The sequence below is a fragment of the Phycodurus eques genome, chromosome 11 (genome assembly GCF_024500275.1).
Source record: "Phycodurus eques isolate BA_2022a chromosome 11, UOR_Pequ_1.1, whole genome shotgun sequence".
Classification (NCBI taxonomy): domain Eukaryota; kingdom Metazoa; phylum Chordata; class Actinopteri; order Syngnathiformes; family Syngnathidae; genus Phycodurus; species Phycodurus eques.
Window position 1 is genome coordinate 19,614,833 of NC_084535.1, and position 21,263 is coordinate 19,636,095.

Here is a 21,263-nt window from a genome sequence, read left to right on the forward strand (position 1 = left end):
TGAGAAAGAAACTAACTCATTCTCAAAAAGAGGAATGTGGGTTGCACCTTCAAAATTGTACATTTTTGTAGAAAAATATTTACCAGGGGCAAGAACAGTATTTACCAAATAGTCATTATTTGTATTGCACATAACAAGACCGAAACATGACGAGTTTTATCCTAAAGTTTTCCACTTAAGAGATTTTTTTCTAGATTTTTATATTTCTATGTTTTTCTCTTTCTATCAGCTTTAGGCCACATACGACTAAAACAGCAGTTTCTACTTCGTCAAAGAAAAGGCAATTACTTGTTTTAATGCCAAATCGTTATTGCACTAAGTCACAAGCTGGATGGATACAACTTGTTCATAACTTTAAAGTGTACTTCTTTGGCTTTGGGAATGACAGGAAATGTCAAATATGTAGTCCTTAACCAGCAAATGCTTTTAATCAAACCAAAAAGACTGGACTTTGAACTTTAGTTGTGGAGTTAAATGGTTTGTGATTATCATTCAAATTATACTTAAGACAAAAAATGTTATGACAGGAAACAACCATTACTGTCAACTCAGTGCAACACTGAGCACATACCCTGCTTTTTTTCTTCCTTTCTTCCTGTGTTACAATGGACCTAGTACAGAAAAATAATGATAACACAATGTAGTTCATTTTGATATTTCTATTATTTCAATCGTTGGTATGATTTTGTCAATAAGTATTGCTTTACATTAGGCAAACCCCTTACCTTTATTTTACATGTTGTTACATTTGGAGATTCACAGCCAAATGTGGATTATCTTGTCAAAGGAAGTCTTATCTTTCGAACCACATTTTGTGATTTTTCTTCCTCCCCACTGATTTTTTTTTTAACTCACTTCACTGTAGGCCAGCAGTTGGTCAAAATATTAAAAGCTTTTCATGTAGCAATAACGGATGAAAATTCTTTGTTGTGTAAATTTGTACTTGTGAAATGGGGGAAGAGCCTGTGATTTATAGGTCTACCACTAGATGGCGTAATAGCAGCAATCTGGTGTTTATACCCCACGAAACCCACGGCTGGACCTGTTACCACGAATAAAGTGTCTTATCTTCTCCCTCTCAGTTGATTTTAGATGTATTATCATCACGTAAAGGACAACAGCCTCCTTGAAATATGTTGTAATTTTGAAGTGCAATATTTTGTGTCACAGTTTGACACATCAAACCACCACCACTAAAAGTTCATTTGAGGGTTTTCACTATACCTATATTCATTGGGAGTATATTGCAAAAGGATATTTGCCGCACACACGCACGCGCACACAAAATATTTCATTTTGAAGTCGTAAAGGAAACGTGAGAAGGACAAGATTATCTGAAGGCTTTGCTCCAGAGGGTTTCTCACCCTCCCACCTTCCCAACTGGAGGTGCTGCGTCTGTCTGCGAAGTCTGGAGGGAGGAGGTGTGGAGGAAGGGGGTGGGGGGGGAGGGAGGAGGAGGATTGGAGAGGAAGGAGAAGTGGAAGACTTGCTGAGGGAGGAAAAAGGGTCAGCGACACAGAGCTTTATCACGCTTGAGTGAAATTAGGAGAGTTGCTCGCACCAACCTTGGCGCAGACGAAACCAAAAAGCTTTGGTGACGAAGAACACGATTCTTGTTGGCTTTTTGAAGAAATAGGCTTGCTAATATTTTTCAAAACATCGCGCTTTTTTTTTGTACTTTATTTATTTTGGTTGTGTTTTGTTTGATTGTATGTTTGTTTGTTTGTTTGTTTGTTTGTTTGTTTCGGGGGGTGGCTTTAGTGTTGCACAGGTGTGCTCTTGGGCCGTGCGTCATTTGGACGACGTTGCCACATTGAGCCAGGATGCGCGTCTGTCCTTTGCTGGTCTTCCTCTGTCTGCTGAGCGCGGGACACGCTCAAAAGTTCTCCGCTCTCACGGTAGGAATACCTGCTCGCTTGAAATATACACATCCATCTCATATGCGATGCCTTTACTTGAACAACCAATGCTTAATTTACGCACATGGGAGGAGTGACAGTTTTACGCAGACACAATTTTCTTCCTTGTTGCTTTTTGCCAATATTTATTATAACAACCTGAAACATAATTAACTCTATATGTGTGACTGTGTACTAAGATATTATATATGGTCTAACTCGATAAATAAATACATTAACAAATAAAATTTTGCAGCTAACAGAACCTTTGCCATTTATCGTACCAAAAAAAATACAACATTAATCTTTATCCATATATGAACCCAACTCTATAGCAAAGGAAATTTATTTATATAGCGCATTTCATACACAAGGTAACTCAATGTGCTTTACGTGATTCAAAGAATTTAAAACAAAGGGGGGGGGGGGGGGGGGGGGGGGGGGGGGGGGGGGGGGACAGCTTATAAACATTTAAAACAAAGAGAAAAATACATAAATAAATAAAATAAAATAAAAATACTATACTATAAAACAATGTGGATTGTTCTAAGGGAAATGATCTTTGTTTACCCAGACCTGCAAATTTTAAAATATCAATTTAATCCCTTTGGAACAATTCATTGGCTGAGTCTGATAGAATTGCATTTATTTTATTTTTTTTCCCCTAAAAATAATTAGAAGTTATTCTCATTTCGGAAAAGGGCTCTTCAGCATGTGTTTAACCCGCAAAGCACATTGGCATTGTTCTATAGAATCATGCATGGCAGCAATGCCTCTTGCCGTTTTCCCTAAAACTGCTGTATTGCTGGATTACAGTGGAGAAATTATAATTAAATTAAAAAAAAGAAAACATTGGTCATTATCAAGCGCACATACAGCAGCAGAGTGGAATGTGCTCTGTCAGAGGTTTTCCTGATTTACAGGTTGATGTGACAGCTGCCTCCCCAAGGCAACATTATTTATGTTCCGGTCCAAAATGCCTTAATATCCAGTTGGAAACAAGTGACCATGAGTTGTTAACCTGCAGGTGAAGGGTCAGAGATCCTCTTTCCTGATGACACAGTGAAGCTGTGGAATGTGGGAGGAAATGTTGCATGACCAGATGCTCTTTTTAATTGTATTTATTTTGTTCACATTGAATCGTTTATCATGAGTACCACACTCTGCTATGTGAATAAAACTTATTTCATGGCAGGTCTGTATCAAACTTCTCCGTTGCGGTTTTCACTTGCTTTGTATTAGAATAGCACATGGCAAGTTGGATTTGTCTTCTGCAAGTGATTAATGGTGTATTGTGTGAATGACACATGAGAGGCTGGTTGGTTTCCTAAAAAGGCCTGCATGTACTGCTTTGTGCATATTTGAGGTCAAAAAAGAGGGTAGACCTATGGGACATTTGACTGGGATTTTCATGAGAACAACATTTTCCATGGTTGATGGCATGAAATAGTGTGTGTAGAGATGTGGGCACATTAACACTGCTGCTCTCTTTTCAAACCTTGAATGCTTGTCAAACATATGGACTCCATTGGTCCCCATGATTTCATTAAATTGTGGGCCAGTACTAAGAGACCTTCTTACCATCACTTGACACGCAGAGGCCTTTCTTCACCATCACCCTTTCTTTTGGGCATCTTTCACAGCAATTAAATGCCTTTTCCTTTGATTGAGTTAGTAGCCTGGTTAGAGGCTGTCACTTTCTTCCCTTTCCACTACGCTTGAAACTAATGATCCCTGTAGCATCCGACCGACCACGCAGGAAACTCCCGCCAAGGTCATTTAACACGTTTACCTCGGCTCTCAGCTGGGGACCCCATTGACCTTGTTTGGCGGTGGTGTGAGGGGCCTCTCAGGGCCTTGGAAGCAGGGGCCCCTGAGCCCAAAAGGCCCTTATGAGCCTTCAATGTGCTCACCGCTGGAGGCTCGCCTCCTTCATACGCCATTCAGAACCAGAGATAATTGGATTTGATTTTTATGCTGGTTGGTCTTGGTTGGCCACGCCACCTGTCTTGTCCTTTCTTGACTCTCTTGTTATTCTGCCATCTGTTGGTACTGCTAGAGAAGATACAAACGGCCACTTTAAGACAGACCATGCAAATTAATGTGCGACTATCAAATAGAGGAAGAGGAAAAGAGTGATAAAAAAGAGAAAGACTGATATCAATACTGTACTGACTTGTGACACATTATGTGCTGCATCCTTCACGTCTCATTTGATATTATCAAGGAAAGTAATAGGAGTATAATTAATGATTTAATGATAAATCATAAGAAGTTCTGCTGCCAAACTTCAAGGTACTCTTTCACTCTGTAGTGTTGCTGCATGAGGTGATGGAATGAGTCAGCGCATAGCTCTGCCTCACCCATCCATCATCTCTGGTCAAATGCACAAAAAAATTAGCATCAAAAAGCCACTTTCTGAAAAGCTTATATAGGAGGAAAATGTCTCTGTAGCATATTTATCTCAGAGTTTTAAACAGCGATGGTGATTCTGGGCGGTTGATTTCATGGCTCACTTGGTTCTCTTTGCTGTTTTCTTGGAGCTTTATCATAAACTCAGACACTTGGCACTTAGCTTTGTGCTTCTCAGTGGAGCTCGCGGAGGATGCTGCTTTGATGAATGAATCGTTTTGGGTTGTCAGGCTGTTGGCTGGCACGGGGAGATAATGACAATAGTGGTGTTGTACAGGCAATGGGGTGTCCAGCATGAGTTGTGGCAAGGCTTGTAGCCCACCATCATAGCATGAAAGAAACATTTTGTTTTGGGGGAGTCGTAGTAGAAAGTGTCTTCCTGACCTGTCTGCTTTTTCTGTTGGTCAGGATGTAAAAAAGATGAATGTGGATGACCAAACAGAAAATAACTGTGAGTGAAACTGTTTGTGAGATGTTGGGACAGAAAAAAAAATGGACCGCCGCAATATTTGAGCACCTGTTTCAACAAAAAAAAAAAAAAGCAAGAGATATGCGCTAGTTGAAAGAGAACTATAATATCCTTGTTGCGTAACTGGAGCATATTGAATGTGGAATTCTGTTAAAAGATAGAGAACAAAGGTATTTTCACTTGGATTGTGCTTAGCTTTAAGCACCTTTAGGCATTCCCTTACTTTAAATGTACTTAAACATAGGTATGGACATTTCACTATATTTCCTTGATCAACAATGTGGAAATTAAGAAACAATGAATACATTTTAAAAATAAGAGATGATGTTTTTTTTTTTGCATTATTTGTTCTTTAGAGCAGTTTTTGTCAACTGTTGTCACCATGGTACCCACTTGTTTAGAATTTGAGACTTTAAAAACATGTACAGTACAGGTATTTTATGTTTTAAGCGTACATGTTCAAAGCCCCGTTCAGAGCACCTTATTAACAAACTGAGGATGAACATTACAACTGCCCATCCAAAAATAAATATCTTAAACTAAATCACAATTGCACAAAATGTGGCCACAAAATTTCACTTCTGTTTTGGCACTGATCTTATCTTTCTCTGAAAGTCCCTTACGTCCAAATACATTCTGTGTGGGAATTGAGTATACGAATAATGTACTTGTAATAATGTTTCTGACGCATGCCTGCATATCAAAAGAATGTTAAAAATCTGACCTGGGATGCTTATTAAATATTTCACAGTAAACGGGGAGCTAAGTTTACGAATTGTTGTTATGAATCGTGTACATAAATCAGAACACACAAAAATACTTCTAGCCCATAAATATAAAAAAATCAGTAAGTATGGCAGTAACTGAATGTGCTGTGTGGCTACGTATTGTTACGCCACTGTGCAAAATAGTTCATTATGAGCCCTTTGCAACCTCAAAGCAATTTATTTTGAGGACCCCCTATAATTTTTTACTACGTCTGTGACCCACCCATAACAGGTCCGCGAACCACTTTTGGCTTCCTACCCACCAGTTGAGTATCGATGCTTTAGATCACAATATTTTTTTGGGCGAATGAATCAACAGCTCCTCTGCTCCATGATATGGTTAAAACATCAACTACACCTCAAATGATGATGCAAAGGTGGAATTTTGTGATACAGCACTGAGTTGAATTCATTAGTGTTTCCAAACATTTATTTAGCCAATGACATGGTGGTCTCCAATAACAATTTTAGACCAATTAAGTGAATTGGATCATTTCCTATAGCACACCTGACGATCTCTCACAGCACACCAACATGTCGTAAAAAAGTGGTTGGGAATCACGGTAGTAGAATGTGCAGGTGTATATACAGGCTTGTCACAGCGGCAATCTCCTACGGAGTCACCATACAATTCACACGTGGTTCTATTCAGCCGTTGAAATACAGTACAGTAGTGACTTTTGTTTTTCTCATTTTTAGTTATTGCCAACCACGAAGAAAAGCTGGTTCTCTCAGTATTGGTTGAGTAATGACAGATGAGTGTTGAGGCGTGTTCTCATGACACAAAGTGCTTCATCATTAGCATTCATTTGTTCTCTTTCTCTAGATGGCATGCAGCTTTGGAAGAAAGGGACGCAGGAATATTTCTGAAGGGCTCATAAAAATGATTGTTTTTGAACATTTTAATTAAGTCATCTCCGTAACAACTCCTCTTCCGATGTGTTTCCACGAGCCTCTTCAATCTGGGAGGATTTATGAGCCCGGTTGCCAGGATTGGCTCAACCCCCATCTGCCCCAACACACACACACACACACACACACACACACACACATGCACACAGCCTAAGGCAACATTGCCTCCTCCCACGCTGCCAACCCCCTTCCAGGTGCAGTGCAACCCTGCAGCCTTGCTCGTCTGAACATAGGAGGCTGCCACCGAACACCATCCCTCACTTGATTTGTAAGATGTCAGAGGCAGCAAACTTCTTTTATTGCTGTTCATCCCACCCTCTTCAGGGTCGTGTGCGTCGTTTGTTCTTGCTCTGTGGCTTGCCATAGCCTTGCTTTTGTACGTACATTCACAACAAATTTAAGTAAGGATCTGCATGACAAATCCTCTGTTAATTCACTGAATAGCCGAAAGAGAGTTTATTCACTCAGATAGGTACTTTCATTGCAAATTGAACAAAAACCTCAAGGGAAAAATACTCTAGTGTGCAAATATTTCCTTTGTAAAAGCAGACATACAGTAGGAAAAGCAAATTTATCTAGGAATATAACTAAATCCAGCACCTGCATGTTGTTTCTCCCTGCTGTAACTCACGTCATAATTGCGTTAAAGATGAATCACATGAACTTGATGAAACCCCAACTCTCACACTGTAGTAACACAACGATCCCTGCCATCTATTTGACTGAGCCACTCTATCACCCACTGTCTTTTCAGTCATTGTAGCAGTCACAGTTGGTTGCCACCCCCTTCACCACCACCGCCCTATTGTGTGGCTTGGCGATGGGGTTTCATACCATGATGGCTGATACAATGGTGGCATTGACACAGGTGATCCGAAGCGTTCAGCCAAGAGTCTGTCTTGCCATGTTTCTCTTTTCATGGCTGAGTAAAACATCTCCGGGTGTGACTCCAGGTGCAGGTGTTGGCACAGACTTAGAAAAGAGTTTCATTTTCTGTAGGGGTTGACTTTGCCTCAAACGACATATTTGAGATACACCATGACAGATACTCATGCACCAAATTTATTATGTAATGTATTCATATCAGCAAGAATTACATGAATAATTATTTTTCCAATTCAGAAACTTGAATATGATGGTCTCCCTGAGCTTCTTCTTGCACCAAGCACGCTGGATAATATGCATTGATAAGTCTTGCTAAGTAAATTATTTCACCTGTATATCTTCGCCCACGTTGGGTCAAAATAAACCAGACAAATCCAGATTACACACCACCTACTCTGTAACACATGTCACAAATTAAATGAATAATACTGCATGTAAGTAATATACAAATCTTTTCCTTTTGTCCTTGCACTGCTTGACCAGTTTGTATGTTGTGCACATTTTAAGTAAAAAAAAAAAACAACTTTGTTGATTTAGCGAAATAAGATGACACAATCATCTTTAAAGTGGAACCCATCTCACAAAGCGAGCCAAATCAATGGCAAAATGCGGTGCACACACTGTTAGCCAACCTCCCTGCCTGACAACTCTGATGAAATATAGTATGACATGATTTTGCATATGTTTCAAGTTGACCATGAATCCCATTTTAATCAGTTTGTACAAGCTCCCACATCTGAAATTCTTTCAGCGTTTCATCGAATAGTTCGTACATCTTTAGATGCAAAGCTTGCTGATTCCTAGAAATAAGAATTATTTCCTCAGCTTATATCCTATTTTCTCCTTGCTACAGTTCCTGCGGGTGGATCAGGATAAAGAGTGCAACATGGAATGTAGCAGAGCTCCTCGCAAACCCTTGTGTGCCTCAGACGGCAGGACCTTCACATCTCGCTGCGAGTTCCTTCGAGCCAAGTGCCGCGACCCCCAGCTGGAGGTCATCCGAGGGCCATGCAAAGGTCAGGTCATGAGTCACGCTTCATCGCCGCCTGATGTTCTCAAATGCGCAGCGGGGGGCGTCACAGGAGAAACTTCTGGGTTAAATTCATTTCAGCATAATTGATTCTTTGAGTGCTGGGAGGACGAGTGGGGTTGACATGGTGAGAGTGTGTGGGACGCTTTGTTGGCTGCCTTCAGAGGCTCACGTTGGCAGTGAACACATATGTACAGCGTTGTTTTCTTATTTCTCCGTCTGTCTTAAACAGTACATGACACTACACTGTATGTGCGGTTGCAGATTAACCTGAAATGGCTCAGGCCCAACTGTCTCATTGGACACACCTCTTAATCAGTTTGTTAATCGATAGGGGTCTGTGCTACCCTAACCCTAACCTAACCTGTTAGCTGCCGCTGAGTTATGTCGAGAAGTTCTATAGTATTTTAGGACCAGTGCATTTTTGTTTCAGTAGGACTGTGTCATGGATGCATAAATAAAGCCTTGACCCCAGCTTCATCAAACACCTTCAAGATGAACTACAATGCGCAGTTCAGTAGCTTTACCAATGGTTATATTTGTAACTTATTTGTGTATGGGCCATATGAGTCTTAATGTTGTGTATGTAATGAATGTAAAACTGTCGAGTCTGAACAAAAGGAGTCAAAGATTCAGTGGGGTCGGGCATCTCACAGACTTCCTCATTGTTGGCAAGTGCCGGAAGGAAGAGCCGAAGCTCCCCAATGTGGCTGCCTCAATCCTCCACTCTTACTATCCTGCTAGTTATTGTCGCTTTCCCTTTGACATGTTACCATTTGAGACCGTGCAAGCGAAAGTGTTTGTTAAGATAAAGAAAGGTCTTGTTTGATAGAGAAGCAGTTTCCACAATTGTATGCCCGTGCTAGGTCTCTATGGCAACATCTCTTAGCAGACATCTGGATGTAGAGGACTGCGCCGGCACGCAGAATAGAGGATTCCAGCTAGGAAGCTGAAAGGGACGAAAGTCCATGAAAGTCGTATTGTATGTGTCAAAAACATTGGGTCTATAAGAGTGCAAACCCCCCTCTGCTTCTGGATGGCAAGGGTGAAAGGAGCAAGAGCTGCATTCATATTAGAAGCCGAAATGAGACAGAGGGCTCATCTGGTCTAATAGCACAAAGAGGGTGAGAATGATATTACATTTGTTTTCTGTAACTGAGCTGGAATGAATCATATGTCCTGTCATTTTTTCCATTCCGTCCTTTTAGGTTAAAGGCCCCTCGGAGAAGGATGATGGTTTTGGGATTTTCCAGTAGATCTAATTTAGAGCTCGTTAATTCCCCGTTTTCATCTATCACCTTGCCCTTCCTCACCAGTGCCAGTGACACGCATACATACAGAGACACGCTAGACAAAGACAAACTAGCACGTTCTTCTTTGTGCGTCTATTGGATGATCCATATTGACTGCGTAAGCCATGCCAATAACTTGCAGCCATGTGACCAAATGGGTCCATTTTTTAAGTGTTGCGTGAGTCATTGTTTTGATAGTCTATGAACCTACCAGACAGACTGGCACTGTGTGTCGCACCAAGTTACCATTGAAGCGTCACTGAGAGTTTCAACAGATGGTGCAGTTGGCCAACAAGATGAGTTGAAGTCATGGCCGTTTCACAATATGATAAAATAACAACAATAATAAAGCACAATAATGTGAATTACCCTTGATACTTATTATTGTTTACCTGTTCAAAAAAATAAAATAACCAGATGTTTATCATCAGTGGCAAGTGGGCAGCTCGGCGACCTGGTGGTTAGCACATCCGCCTCAAAGTTCTGAGGATGTGGGTTTGAATCTGGGATTTTGCCTTCTTCTGTCTGTGGAGTTTGCATGTTCTCCCCATGCGTTTGTGGCTTTTTTGCGGGTCCTCGGGCTTCCTCCCACATTAGAAAATTGTGCATGTTATGTTCCTTGAGGACTCTAAAACTGTCCTTCAGTGTAAATATGAGCATGAATGATTGTTTGTCTGAATCTGCCCTGCGATTTGATGGCGACCAGTCCAGGGTGTACCCTGCCTCTAACTCAAAATCAGATGGGATGAGCTCTAGCTCACCCGGGACCCAAATGACAATGGATGCATATTTATCAAAAGTAGCTGGCCAGTATATAACAAATGTACTCCAATATTTCCCAGAAGGCATTGCACAAAGGCTGATTTGCAAATGTACCTGTGTCCAGGCCCTATGTTGGCTTTGAGACTTATTATTGCTCATGTGCGAATGCATTTTAATAACAAACGCATGCACCACTGTTCTTTAAAAGATGTCTGCAAAAAAAAACTCAGAGAGACAACTGCTTATGATTTTTAGCCAATGTTTGCTCTCCCAGCTCTGTATTTGCTAGGATATGTTATGAATATTAAGTATAACGTATAGCTCAGTACCATTGTTGTTTAAGTAATGGTTTATTGAGTCAATCATTTAGAGTGTTCATTGCAGACTTGCTGGTGTCTTTCCAATCTCAGTTTAATGGGAAAAGGTTTTATTAGGTGTGCACATAATATGTTTGCAAGAAGCATATTTCATTCCTCCATCCATTTTCTATGCCGCTTATCCTCGTAAGGGCCGCAGGCGAGCTGGAGCCTATCTCAGCTTACTTTGGACGAGAAGCGCGGTACATCCTGGACGAGTCACCTGCCAATCTCAGGACACATATTTAATTATTTTTATTTTATTCTTTAACCCTTTATAGGGCAGTTATAGAAATTTGACCACACATTCATTTATTTTGTATGCAATTATTTGTATAGTAATTGTCCTTAGTTGGGGGGGAATCACGTGGCAGATGTATGTTACTAAATATGACTCCCCAGCTCAGTTTACCAAAACTATGTCATTAAGGATCATTGTTTAGTCAATGTAGTTATTGACATGATTGGTGTGAGGGTCACGAGCGACCGTTCGCTAGTGCACATTTCTATTTACAAACACTTGAACGGGTACATGATGAGATGGTGAGAGGCAGATTGAGGAAGGTTTAGGTTCGCCTTGTGCATTGTCAGCCCTTTTCTCCTTTGACTGGAATGTTCTGCAGAAGCAGCACGAGACGTCTCCTCCCGTAATGGCTTTACCACCAGGCACCATGCAGACCAGCCTGGCGTGCTCCTAATAAGACTAGAATAAGTGTTGGTTCTAGTCCCAGCCACACAAGCATCTGATCTTCTGCTTCCCAAATGTTTTGAATTGTCCCTTCCCCTTCTTCCAACCCCCTACGTTTATATTTTTTTCATTCATCATCATGCATGCTATTCAGCATCTTGTGCTTTTTGAAAATACTGGGCCTACAGCTGCGCAGCATAAGAAAGTAATTGAGCTGTGGGTCGTTTCGTGGCTCTCTGTGATGTGTTGTGATTGAGGTGATTTGTGGTTTTCCTCAGATACGTCCAGATGCGTAGCAGAGAAGAAGTACACAGAGCAGCAGGCCAAGAAGCTTTTTCCTCAGGTCTTTGTGCCAGTATGCAACCCCGATGGCACATATAGTGAGGTAACTAAATAAATGTTAACTTTGGGATGCAAGGGATGGTTGCTGTGGGGCTTTTATTCACATTTCGGCATCTTTATTAAACCCACTAGAATTGTTTGGGAGGGAAGTAGACAGTGTCACTCTAATACCATTGCAAAAACTTGCTCTTTGTGTATTAATTGCTTTACAGGTACAATGTCACAGCTACACCGGATACTGTTGGTGCGTCACCCCCAATGGCCGACCGATCAGTGGCTCAGCTGTGGCCAATAAAAAGCCTCGGTGCCAAGGTGGGCACAGCTTCCCCCAAAAATGAGATGGCCTGGCAGCAAAATCAGCAAAGCAATTATTATTCAACTTAAAAAAAAAAGAAAACACTAACCTGTTGCCACACCTTTCACAATCAATCTTCATTTAATGATTGTATTGTCGCCGCAAGTTACACATTTATAATGGAGCACTTTTACCCTAAAAAGCCATTGAGGTTAGCAAACAACACTGGGTCAGATGCTGTCACGGCATCACTGGAGCTCAGAAATTAAGCTTTATTTCAACCTCCACTTTCTCCTTCTGATTTACTTGTTTATTATTTGACTTTTCTTGTGAAATTTTAAGAAACATTTCTCCATTCACATGCAATTAGAAAACAATGTACTGTATCATTGTCTTCGGTGGTTCAATCATTGTGCTAGTAGACATTTCCTTCTAGGACAGATTATTCTAATCTAATGAAAAATAAATCCAATATATAAAATGTCACAATTGACGACATTATAAAGAGTGTTTTGAGCCATTTAATTAAATTCAAGGTTTTCTTTTTTAGGATCAAAACAAGAGCGAGCGACCACAAGAGAGCCAGGGAAAGGTGAGAAGTCAATACAAGACATTGTCAAGTCATTGTTAATGAGATTTGTTTTCAGACTATAAATATAGTCCAGACTATAAATTGTGTTTTTTCCTCAGCTTTAACCCAGGCTTAAACAAAGATGCATCTTATTTGCAGAGTTTCTACGATCCCAGGAGCCTCACATTCTCATCTATTCTTAGCTTGTGTTTAACTCACCAAAATCGCATTTACTTTTCATGAATTTTTAGATGAGCTGGATATTGAACTGTTAACTATTCATGTTTTAAAATCAAATCTGCACAGACTGAAAAATTCAGCTCGGTAGTTAGAGCTGCTCTCCTCATCAAACACAAACACAAAGTATTAGTTTTGGTGTGTATATTTTGTTGTGGCACTAGCAGTGTTTTTGCTTCTCTGTTACCTTATGCTATTTCATAAATATTTTAAGGGGACACGCCAATTTATCGTGTTTTTTCCCTATTCACGGCAGGGCACGGTCCCTATAATAGTGGGGGTTTATTGTATATTCTCTGCTCTGTGGGAACAAAACTGCTTTAGCTTTAGTTTAGTTTGCTGACTTCTTCTTGCCATCGTCAGTCAACTATATCTGTGTCACACTGTTGCCACAGTCAGGCTAAGGCGTGCACAGCAGCGAGTGTAGCACAGTGCAGTTTATAAACCAGTGCACTCAATAGATCGTTTTACTGTAATACTGTGTAGGTACTCTTGTGTGTCAATGTGCATGTGTGCACCCTTCAAAACATATATGTTAATGTGTTAATGCATCTGCGTAGTTCAGCTCGAGTCGCCTGTTAAGACTTGCCCTCTACTTTATCAAACCGAGAGAGCCTGAAGGCTGTTATAAAATGAGTCTGTGAATTGATTGAAACATTGAAGCAGAGATGTTTGATGATGATTTTTATTTTATTTTTATCATGCTCAAATATATGCTATTGTTTTAACCAGTCGTCTCAACAGCCTTAATGGATGATTTATAAGTACTTCTCTTATTGTATCAGTCAGCCGAGTTGCATTTTTCAGATACAGAGAAATGTTAACGCTTTATTCTTTACCCTAATTTAACTTTCAACATCTACCATTCTCTCGCAACCACAAGTTTTCCTTCTGGATCCTCTCCACAATATCTTGCTGTTAACTTTTATGAGTTCATCTTTCTAACCGATGAATTGAATGTCTTGAAAAATGTGTAATTTGAGGATTTACAATTGATTCATAGTTTTATTGTTTATGTGCGTGCATGTTCATGTTTGCATGCTTGATGTCACGGATCTCATTGCAACAAAGTATGCATGTAATTGTTGAAGGGGTTCTAATTGTCTCTTTAGGTACAGCGTCCGTCTGAGCTTGCACCACTAATTATATTTCCATTAAGCGGGAATGCAAAATTTGAGGGAGGAGGTGAAAGTATGAGACAGGGGGAAATGAGTTGGGGGAGTGGGTGTCAAAAAGCAGAATAAACTGTAGATTTGCGGTGTGTCTACACTGAAAACAGCAGTAATTGCGGCAATATTTTCAACCCGCGGAAGCCCATCAGTACCAAAGCATTCCATGACAGCTGTCAAACTACTTTTATTGTCAAGGCATTGAAGCATCATTAAAACACAAAATGTTTTACCATAAACCCTTCTCTGCTGCTTAACTTGACAAATTCATTCACATGCTGGAAACATATGCAGCTTATGACTGGCAAACAGCAGTAAATCTAATGCTGTAAGACCACAAATTGCGCAGGGGTTTCCTGGCAGATGCAAAAAAGAGGTGTTGCAGTCATGTAAAGGGCCTCAGAGATAGGTCATTAGTGGTTCATCATAAATCCAAATCATAAATACACTTTTTTTAGATGGCATTTCAATCCCTTACTACATAGCTGCAGGTCACAACTATGTAGCTTGATCCACCAATCAAGAAGATGAATGGCTGGTATAACAAAGTGACATTCAAGGGAAGTGCCTACAAAGAAGAATACATTGTTTAAAGCAAGATGTTGACTCTTAATCCTTGTTTGTGGAGCCATCCATTTGATTTGTCCTGACTCAGGCACTAACAGGTCTACTTATGGAGAATGAGTGACCCACAGTGAGGTTAACCACACCTATGGCCTTGGCTTCACCCTTAGCGATTCCAAACCTCCATCCCCGTCCTCTTCTTACCACAAATCAAACAAACACACACCAAACAAACACTGAGCTGGACTCCCTGACTAGGCCACTGCATTCTTCAACACTTGTGCTCCCAAAAACATGCATTAATTGGAGACTCTGACTTGCCCGTAGGTGTGAATGTGAGTGCGGATGGTTGTTTGTTTGTATGTGCCCTGAGATTGGCTGGCAACCAGTTCAGGGTGTACCCCGCCTCCTGCCCGATGACAGCTGGGATAGGCTCCAGCACGCCCGCAACCCTAGTGAGGAGAAGCGGCTCAGAAAATGGATGGATGGATGGATGGATGGATGAGCCAGGGCATACAGACAGGAAACTCATTAACCATTCTGTGGACGTAACAGGCCGATGAGTATTTGCAGTGATCCGTGCGGGAGTGGCGCATTATCACTGCACTGTGGCAACAGACAATGTGAGCGGGTACCCTTATTAAACAGAATGAGATGGTGATAACCGCTGGCGACTCAAATATGTCCGCAGAGCTCGCTCTCACTTTGCCGATCAAATTCACCAAAATTGCGTTTGACCAGCACCAGAACTTAAAAGTGGTATGAGCAGGCTTAAATTTAGATCAACTTTCTGCCACCAAATTGTCACTCGATCAGGCGCATCTCCAAGGACACGCCCTCTTCTGAGCTGGAACGCCCAACTTGGCACAGAACGGTCTACAAAATTGGAAAGCACGCATAGCAAGACTTGTGGTTGTACGAAGATCAGGACCCGCTGGCATTTTCTCCACCACAGATGCGCTGTATACAAAAATTATTTTTATTGATTACATTTGCGTGTCCCTCATAGCACAATGATACCCATGGGAGTATATGACCACTAGCTACTTGTCTTCCCTTATTGTAACTTCCCTCTCTCTGCTTCACACACACACACACACACACACACACACACACATACTCTTTTCTTTCACCTCTATTTCTTCCTCTACCCTTCTTGACCGGGCAACGTGCAAATAACACAAAGTTATGTATCCTTTTTATCAAGTTTACTCTTGTAATTGTAGTCTCTTTGCAAATATTCTCCATTCTGAATGCAGATGAGACTGGCTTAGTGGTGGACCCACAACCTTCCGCAGATGAAGAAGGTGAGTCTCTAGCTAACCACCCATCCATCCAGCCATTAGTCATCTTCCATCATCACACTCTGTGTATGACTACCAGTCATACACAGAGTTTATGACTACCATCAATTAATCCATTAATTAATTGATGGAAGTTAGCCTCAGGCTAGCCTGTGGAGAGTTTGCATGTACTCCCCGTGCTTTTGTGAGTTTTCTCTGTGTGCTCCGGCTTCCTCTCACATTCCAACAATACGCATGGTATCCTATTTGAAGACTCTAAATTGCCCATAGGTGGGAATGCTTGTTTGTTTATATGTTCCCTGCGATTGGCTGGCGACCAATGCGGGGTCTTCCCTGCCTCAAGCCCAAAGTCAGCTAGGAAATGGTCCAGCTCACCCACGACTCTAATAAAGACAAGAGGAATAGAAAATGGATGGATGGATGTTTTAGATATTAGTACTGTATTTCTGCAATATGACCTTGTTAAACAGTGGTTGATGTGACCACAGTATCATGATACAGCTTACGCTTATTACAAAAAGAAAGCATTGTTAAAGTGGATTATTTTTATTGTTGGATGTGGGCACTTCCACATATAATATTACAGAAACAGAGGAAGCAGAAGAACTACTGCATGACATTTAAATCTCTGCAGCTACATTGTTATATTTGAGTTATTTCAAGTTTTCATTGTCTGAAGAAAGTATCATTTTTCTAATCATTTTTCTAATCACGTGATCATCTAAAGCATAGGTGTCAAACTCAAGGCCCATGGGCCAGATGCGGCCCACCATATCATTTTATCTACCCAAATTCCAAATTGTCATAATAATAAACAATAATGTTGAGATATTGCATTTTTCTGTTACCAATCCCTTCTTCTACAGTAACTTAAATAATACTTGAACTATTATCCTTGTCTTCTGATTTCAAAACTAGTTTGTTGTGTAATGGTAATAATATGTTTGGGTGATTAAACATTTATATGGTTTCACTGTTCTAACGGCCCTCTGAGGGAAATCATAACTATAATGCAGCCCGAGACAAAAAAAGAGTTTAGCTTTGATCGAAAGGCTAAATGACACTCACGGTGTCATTTAGCCTTTCGATCAGGGCTAAACTCCATGCTTTACCCAGCCCGGATTTTCCCTTTTTCCGGCCATATCTGTCAAATGCAGTTTACTTTTTGCAATTTGAGATCTGACAACCTTGTTATGATTTTTACAGTCTCTGAGTTTTGGAAGCACCACATTTGGCTCAGATAATATATGACTGTGTTTTCAATTGATGCAAATAAAGCTGTCATGGTGATTTCTTTCAGACATAATTTCCCAATACCCCACTCTGTGGACGGAGCAGGTCCGCAGCCGGCAGAACAATAGAACCAGAGCACCATGTGAGGTTTAACTTTTTCATTATGATTGGGTGTTTGCAGACCTCAAAAGAAAGCTGGCTTTGTGTTTTCCTGCAGACTTTAGAGAGCAATCATAGTTTGCGGCTGCTCCTCAGTACAGATGGGGGGGGTGAAGCCTGTACATCTTGGTGTTGGGAATACGTGATGATTCGGGGGTCTGGTTTGCTGTGGTTCTTCTTTTTGTAGACTATTCGTAATTATCAGCACATGGCACAAACACTGTATCTCCTATTCTTTTGGCTTGATCCGTGCTGTTCTTTGACTCACGTTGCACGTTGATCTGAACACACAGATCAGTTACCTCTTTGGTCTTTGGGGATTTGTGTTTCTTCTTGCATAAAACATTCATCTAGGCTCTAAAGTGTGCATGCATGAGTGCATTTGTGTATGAATCCCATTATCATAATTTAAAACCAATAAAAAAAAAAGCATGAGAAATGTGGGAAGGATGGTTTTGCTTAACATGCACTCTTTGGCGTATTGAGAGGGGAAAGAAGGAAAAACAGAGAAAAAAAAGAGAACCCATATGGAGGTACTGGAGTGAGGAGAGTCCGTTAAGAAAAGCAGGGAGGCATTTCATTCAGTCTCTTTTGTGTGCGTGTGTGTGTGTGTGCAAAGATTTCTTATGAAAATAAACAAAGAAAAGGGATATCCATAATGCTGCAATTGTTTCCGATCCTTGAAGGAATCAGCAAAAAAAGAGTCATCTTGGCCAGAGGGAATCTCACATCTGTGAATTTAATGCGAAATGTCTCTTGGATATCTGCACGGCAGAAGATTAAATCCTTCTGGGGCATTGGAAAAAGCCCATCTTCAGTGCGGTGCAAAGCTCACTTGCTGCCCAGGGCCAGATTTATTTTTTGATGCCCCCCTCAAAAAACTATTGTCGGGGGTTGGGGTTGGTGGGGCCGAATATTCCAAATTGGAAACTCGCCCTGTTAAATTCATAGGGGGATGGCTGTTGATGCCCCCCAAAATCCTGTTTGGAGGCCCCACCTCCAGGTGGATGCCTGGCCACCGCACCGTCCCCCCACCCTTTGCACGCGACTACCCATCTTTGATCCTCGTGCGACCATCAGATTTATCTGTAGGAAAGAAATAAAACACAGAGCATTCCATTTTCTCTGGGAATTTTGAACATGAAAATAAAGATCCCTGCGGGCCCCGGCTTTATAGTAGGCTACACTGCAGTAGGGTGTCAATATGTGTGGGTGTGTGAAAGCGAAGGTCCAAGGCTTTAGTATTCGTCTTGTCTGTTTCTCCCTGTTATATACATCCACGGAGGATGGCTGAGTCTTTAAATATTTACTTAACGTGTGACACGGGGTGTTGTGCTGGTGTGTCATTATCCCATTAATGTCTGTAAACAGTGCCACAGGGGGGCAGATATAGCAGTCAACACCCAGTCTCTGCAGCACTCGTCTGACACTGCTTTTTCTTAGAGTGCTTCAACTTGCACCGCCTCTCACCACCAATAGTAGTCCTGAGAGAGCTATCTACTGTGTTTTATTTTTTTATCTTATGTTATGTTTAAAATTGTGGCAACCAGATGTGGTGAGGGTTAAGACTAAATTCATGCTTTAAACAACCCTTTGCATCCAAGTGAACCTGCAATTACATGGAAATGTGTTCATGTGACTATAATGACTCTGTGATCTTGCTCTGCAGCCTCATCATGTGACCAGGAAAAACAGTCTGCTCAAGAGGAGGCGAGGCAGCACAAGAATGATGCTGTATTTGTTCCGGATTGTGGCCAAGGCGGATTGTACAAACCAGTCCAGTGCCACCCCTCTACTGGTTACTGCTGGTGTGTCCTGGTGGACACCGGACGGCCCATACCTGGCACCTCCACCAGGTAGGACAGACTACCTTCAGAATGGACTGACTGGTTACTATTCCATTGAGTTTGTTTGATTTTATATTGGGGACTTGGACAGTCTTATGTTGACAGTCTCAACCCCCGAATAACAGAACACCGCTCGGGTTCTGATCGGGGGGGCGTTCCTCCCAATCACGCCCTTCCAGGTCTCACTGTCATTGCCCATATGAGCATTGAAGTCCCCCAGCAGAACGATGGAGTCCCCAGCGGGAGCGCTCTCCAGCACCCCATCTAAGGACTCCAATAAGGGTGGGTACTCTGAACTGCTGTTTGGTGCATAGGCACAAACAACATTCAGGACCCGTCACCCACCCGAAGGCGAAGGGAGGCTACCCTCTCGTCCACCGGGCTGAACCCCAATGTACAGGCGCCAAGCCGGGGGACAATAAGTATACCCACACCTGCTCGGCACCTCTCACCGTGGGCAACTCCAGAGTGGAAGAGAGTACAAACCCTCTCAAGAGGACTGGTACCAGAGCCAAAACCGTGTGTGGAGGCGAGCCCGACTATAGCTAGTCGGAACGTCTCGACCTCACACACCAGCTCGGGCTCCTTCCCTACAGTCCACGTCCCTAGACCCAGTTTTTGTAGCCAGGGATCGGATCACCAAGGTCCCCGTCTCCGGCCCCCGCCCAGCTCACATTGCACCCAAGCCCTATGGCCCCTCCCACAGGTGGTGAGCCCATGGAAAGGGGGACCCATGTTACCTTTTTGGGCTTTGCCGGTGCAGGCCCGGCCACCAGGTGCTCGCCTTCGAGCCTCACCTCCAGGCCGAGCTCCAGAAGGGGGGCCCCGGTGACCCGCGTCCGGGCAAGGGAAAATGTCTTCCTGAATTTTTTAACATCATAGGGGTTTTTGGAGCTGTGCTTTTTCTGGTCCCTCACCTAGGACCTGTTTGCCATGGGTGCCCCTGCCAAAGGCATAAAGCCCCAGACAACTTAGCTCCCAGGATCATTGGGGGACACAAACCCCTCCACCATGATAAGATGACAGCTCAAGGAGGAGATTATTATTATTATTATTATTATTATTATTATTATTATTATTATTATTATTATTATTATTATTATTCAACCAGTTCAGGGTGTAACCCGCCTCCTGCCCGATGACAGCTGGGATAGGCTCCAGCACGCCCGCGACCCTAGTGAGGAGAAGCGGCTCAGAAAATGGATGGATGAATTATTATTATTATTATTATTATTACAATAGGCCTACACACCTAATAGTTAGAGTTTACCAAACCAAACTGTCCAGCCAGATTACAAACACTCTCATGTTTTGCTATTATTCCCTTCTCTTTCTCATTGGTGATACATTTACGCTTTCTAATTTCACTATCGCTAGCAGTTTTACTTTCTTTGGAGCCAAACTTGGGCTAATTTAGAGCAAAAAAACAAAGATACCTGGAATGTGTGCACACAGAGGCAATGAAGTTGTACGCGGCATGAGAAAAAGCAAAACTGTCTTCCACCGCCATGCCAAGACTGTCAATGAACCGAGAGTAGTCCGTGAACATAGGATAAATTGTTTCTAAACCAAATTGGTCATCAAGTGTTGTTCATAAACTGAGGTTCCAATATAAACTATTTATAGAAAGGAACATTAAGGCACAAAAAAAACTAATGACACTCAGTTGAACACAGACCTCCTCCAAAACCAAACAAACAAACGTGAAAATGTGAAAGTTATGAACTGCTTTGGCCTGCTTTTTGTTAGTGGGCAGGCTACTTCCTTATTCATCGGTGATAACGTATGCTGGATGGTGTACCGTTTCACACTGGACACTGTCGACAGTTTCATTAATGACATGGTGACTGAAACCATAAAAAGAAATTCTTCTATTTGCACGTATTTAGGATCTTCTGCAAAATCAACCTGGTTTATTCTTGGCCCATGCAACTAATCTCCAAAGTTGTGTGGAGTCGCAAGGCTTGTGCGAGACCCCAGCAGGAGTTCACTATGCTAGAAGTTGCAAGACATCAATGGGCAAACAGGACTGCACCATTTCCACTCACCACTGGGATTGTACCATTTTCAT

General features: G+C 41.8%; 1 protein-coding gene across 3 annotated transcripts in view; it reads left to right on the forward strand.

Annotated features, from left to right (window-relative positions):
* The first annotated feature begins 1,478 nt into the window (after positions 1-1,478).
* smoc2 (SPARC related modular calcium binding 2) overlaps positions 1,479-21,263 on the forward strand; it is a 28,440-nt gene continuing 8,655 nt past the window's right edge. For all 3 annotated transcript variants that reach the window (XM_061690927.1, XM_061690928.1, XM_061690926.1), the window contains exons 1-8: positions 1,479-1,898; positions 8,197-8,359; positions 11,750-11,856; positions 12,026-12,125; positions 12,659-12,700; positions 15,909-15,956; positions 17,254-17,328; positions 19,015-19,201. In XM_061690927.1, coding sequence (XP_061546911.1) covers positions 1,824-1,898; positions 8,197-8,359; positions 11,750-11,856; positions 12,026-12,125; positions 12,659-12,700; positions 15,909-15,956; positions 17,254-17,328; positions 19,015-19,201 — 797 coding nt within the window. In that variant the 5' untranslated portion in view covers positions 1,479-1,823. The remainder of the gene's footprint in view (positions 1,899-8,196; positions 8,360-11,749; positions 11,857-12,025; positions 12,126-12,658; positions 12,701-15,908; positions 15,957-17,253; positions 17,329-19,014; positions 19,202-21,263) is intronic.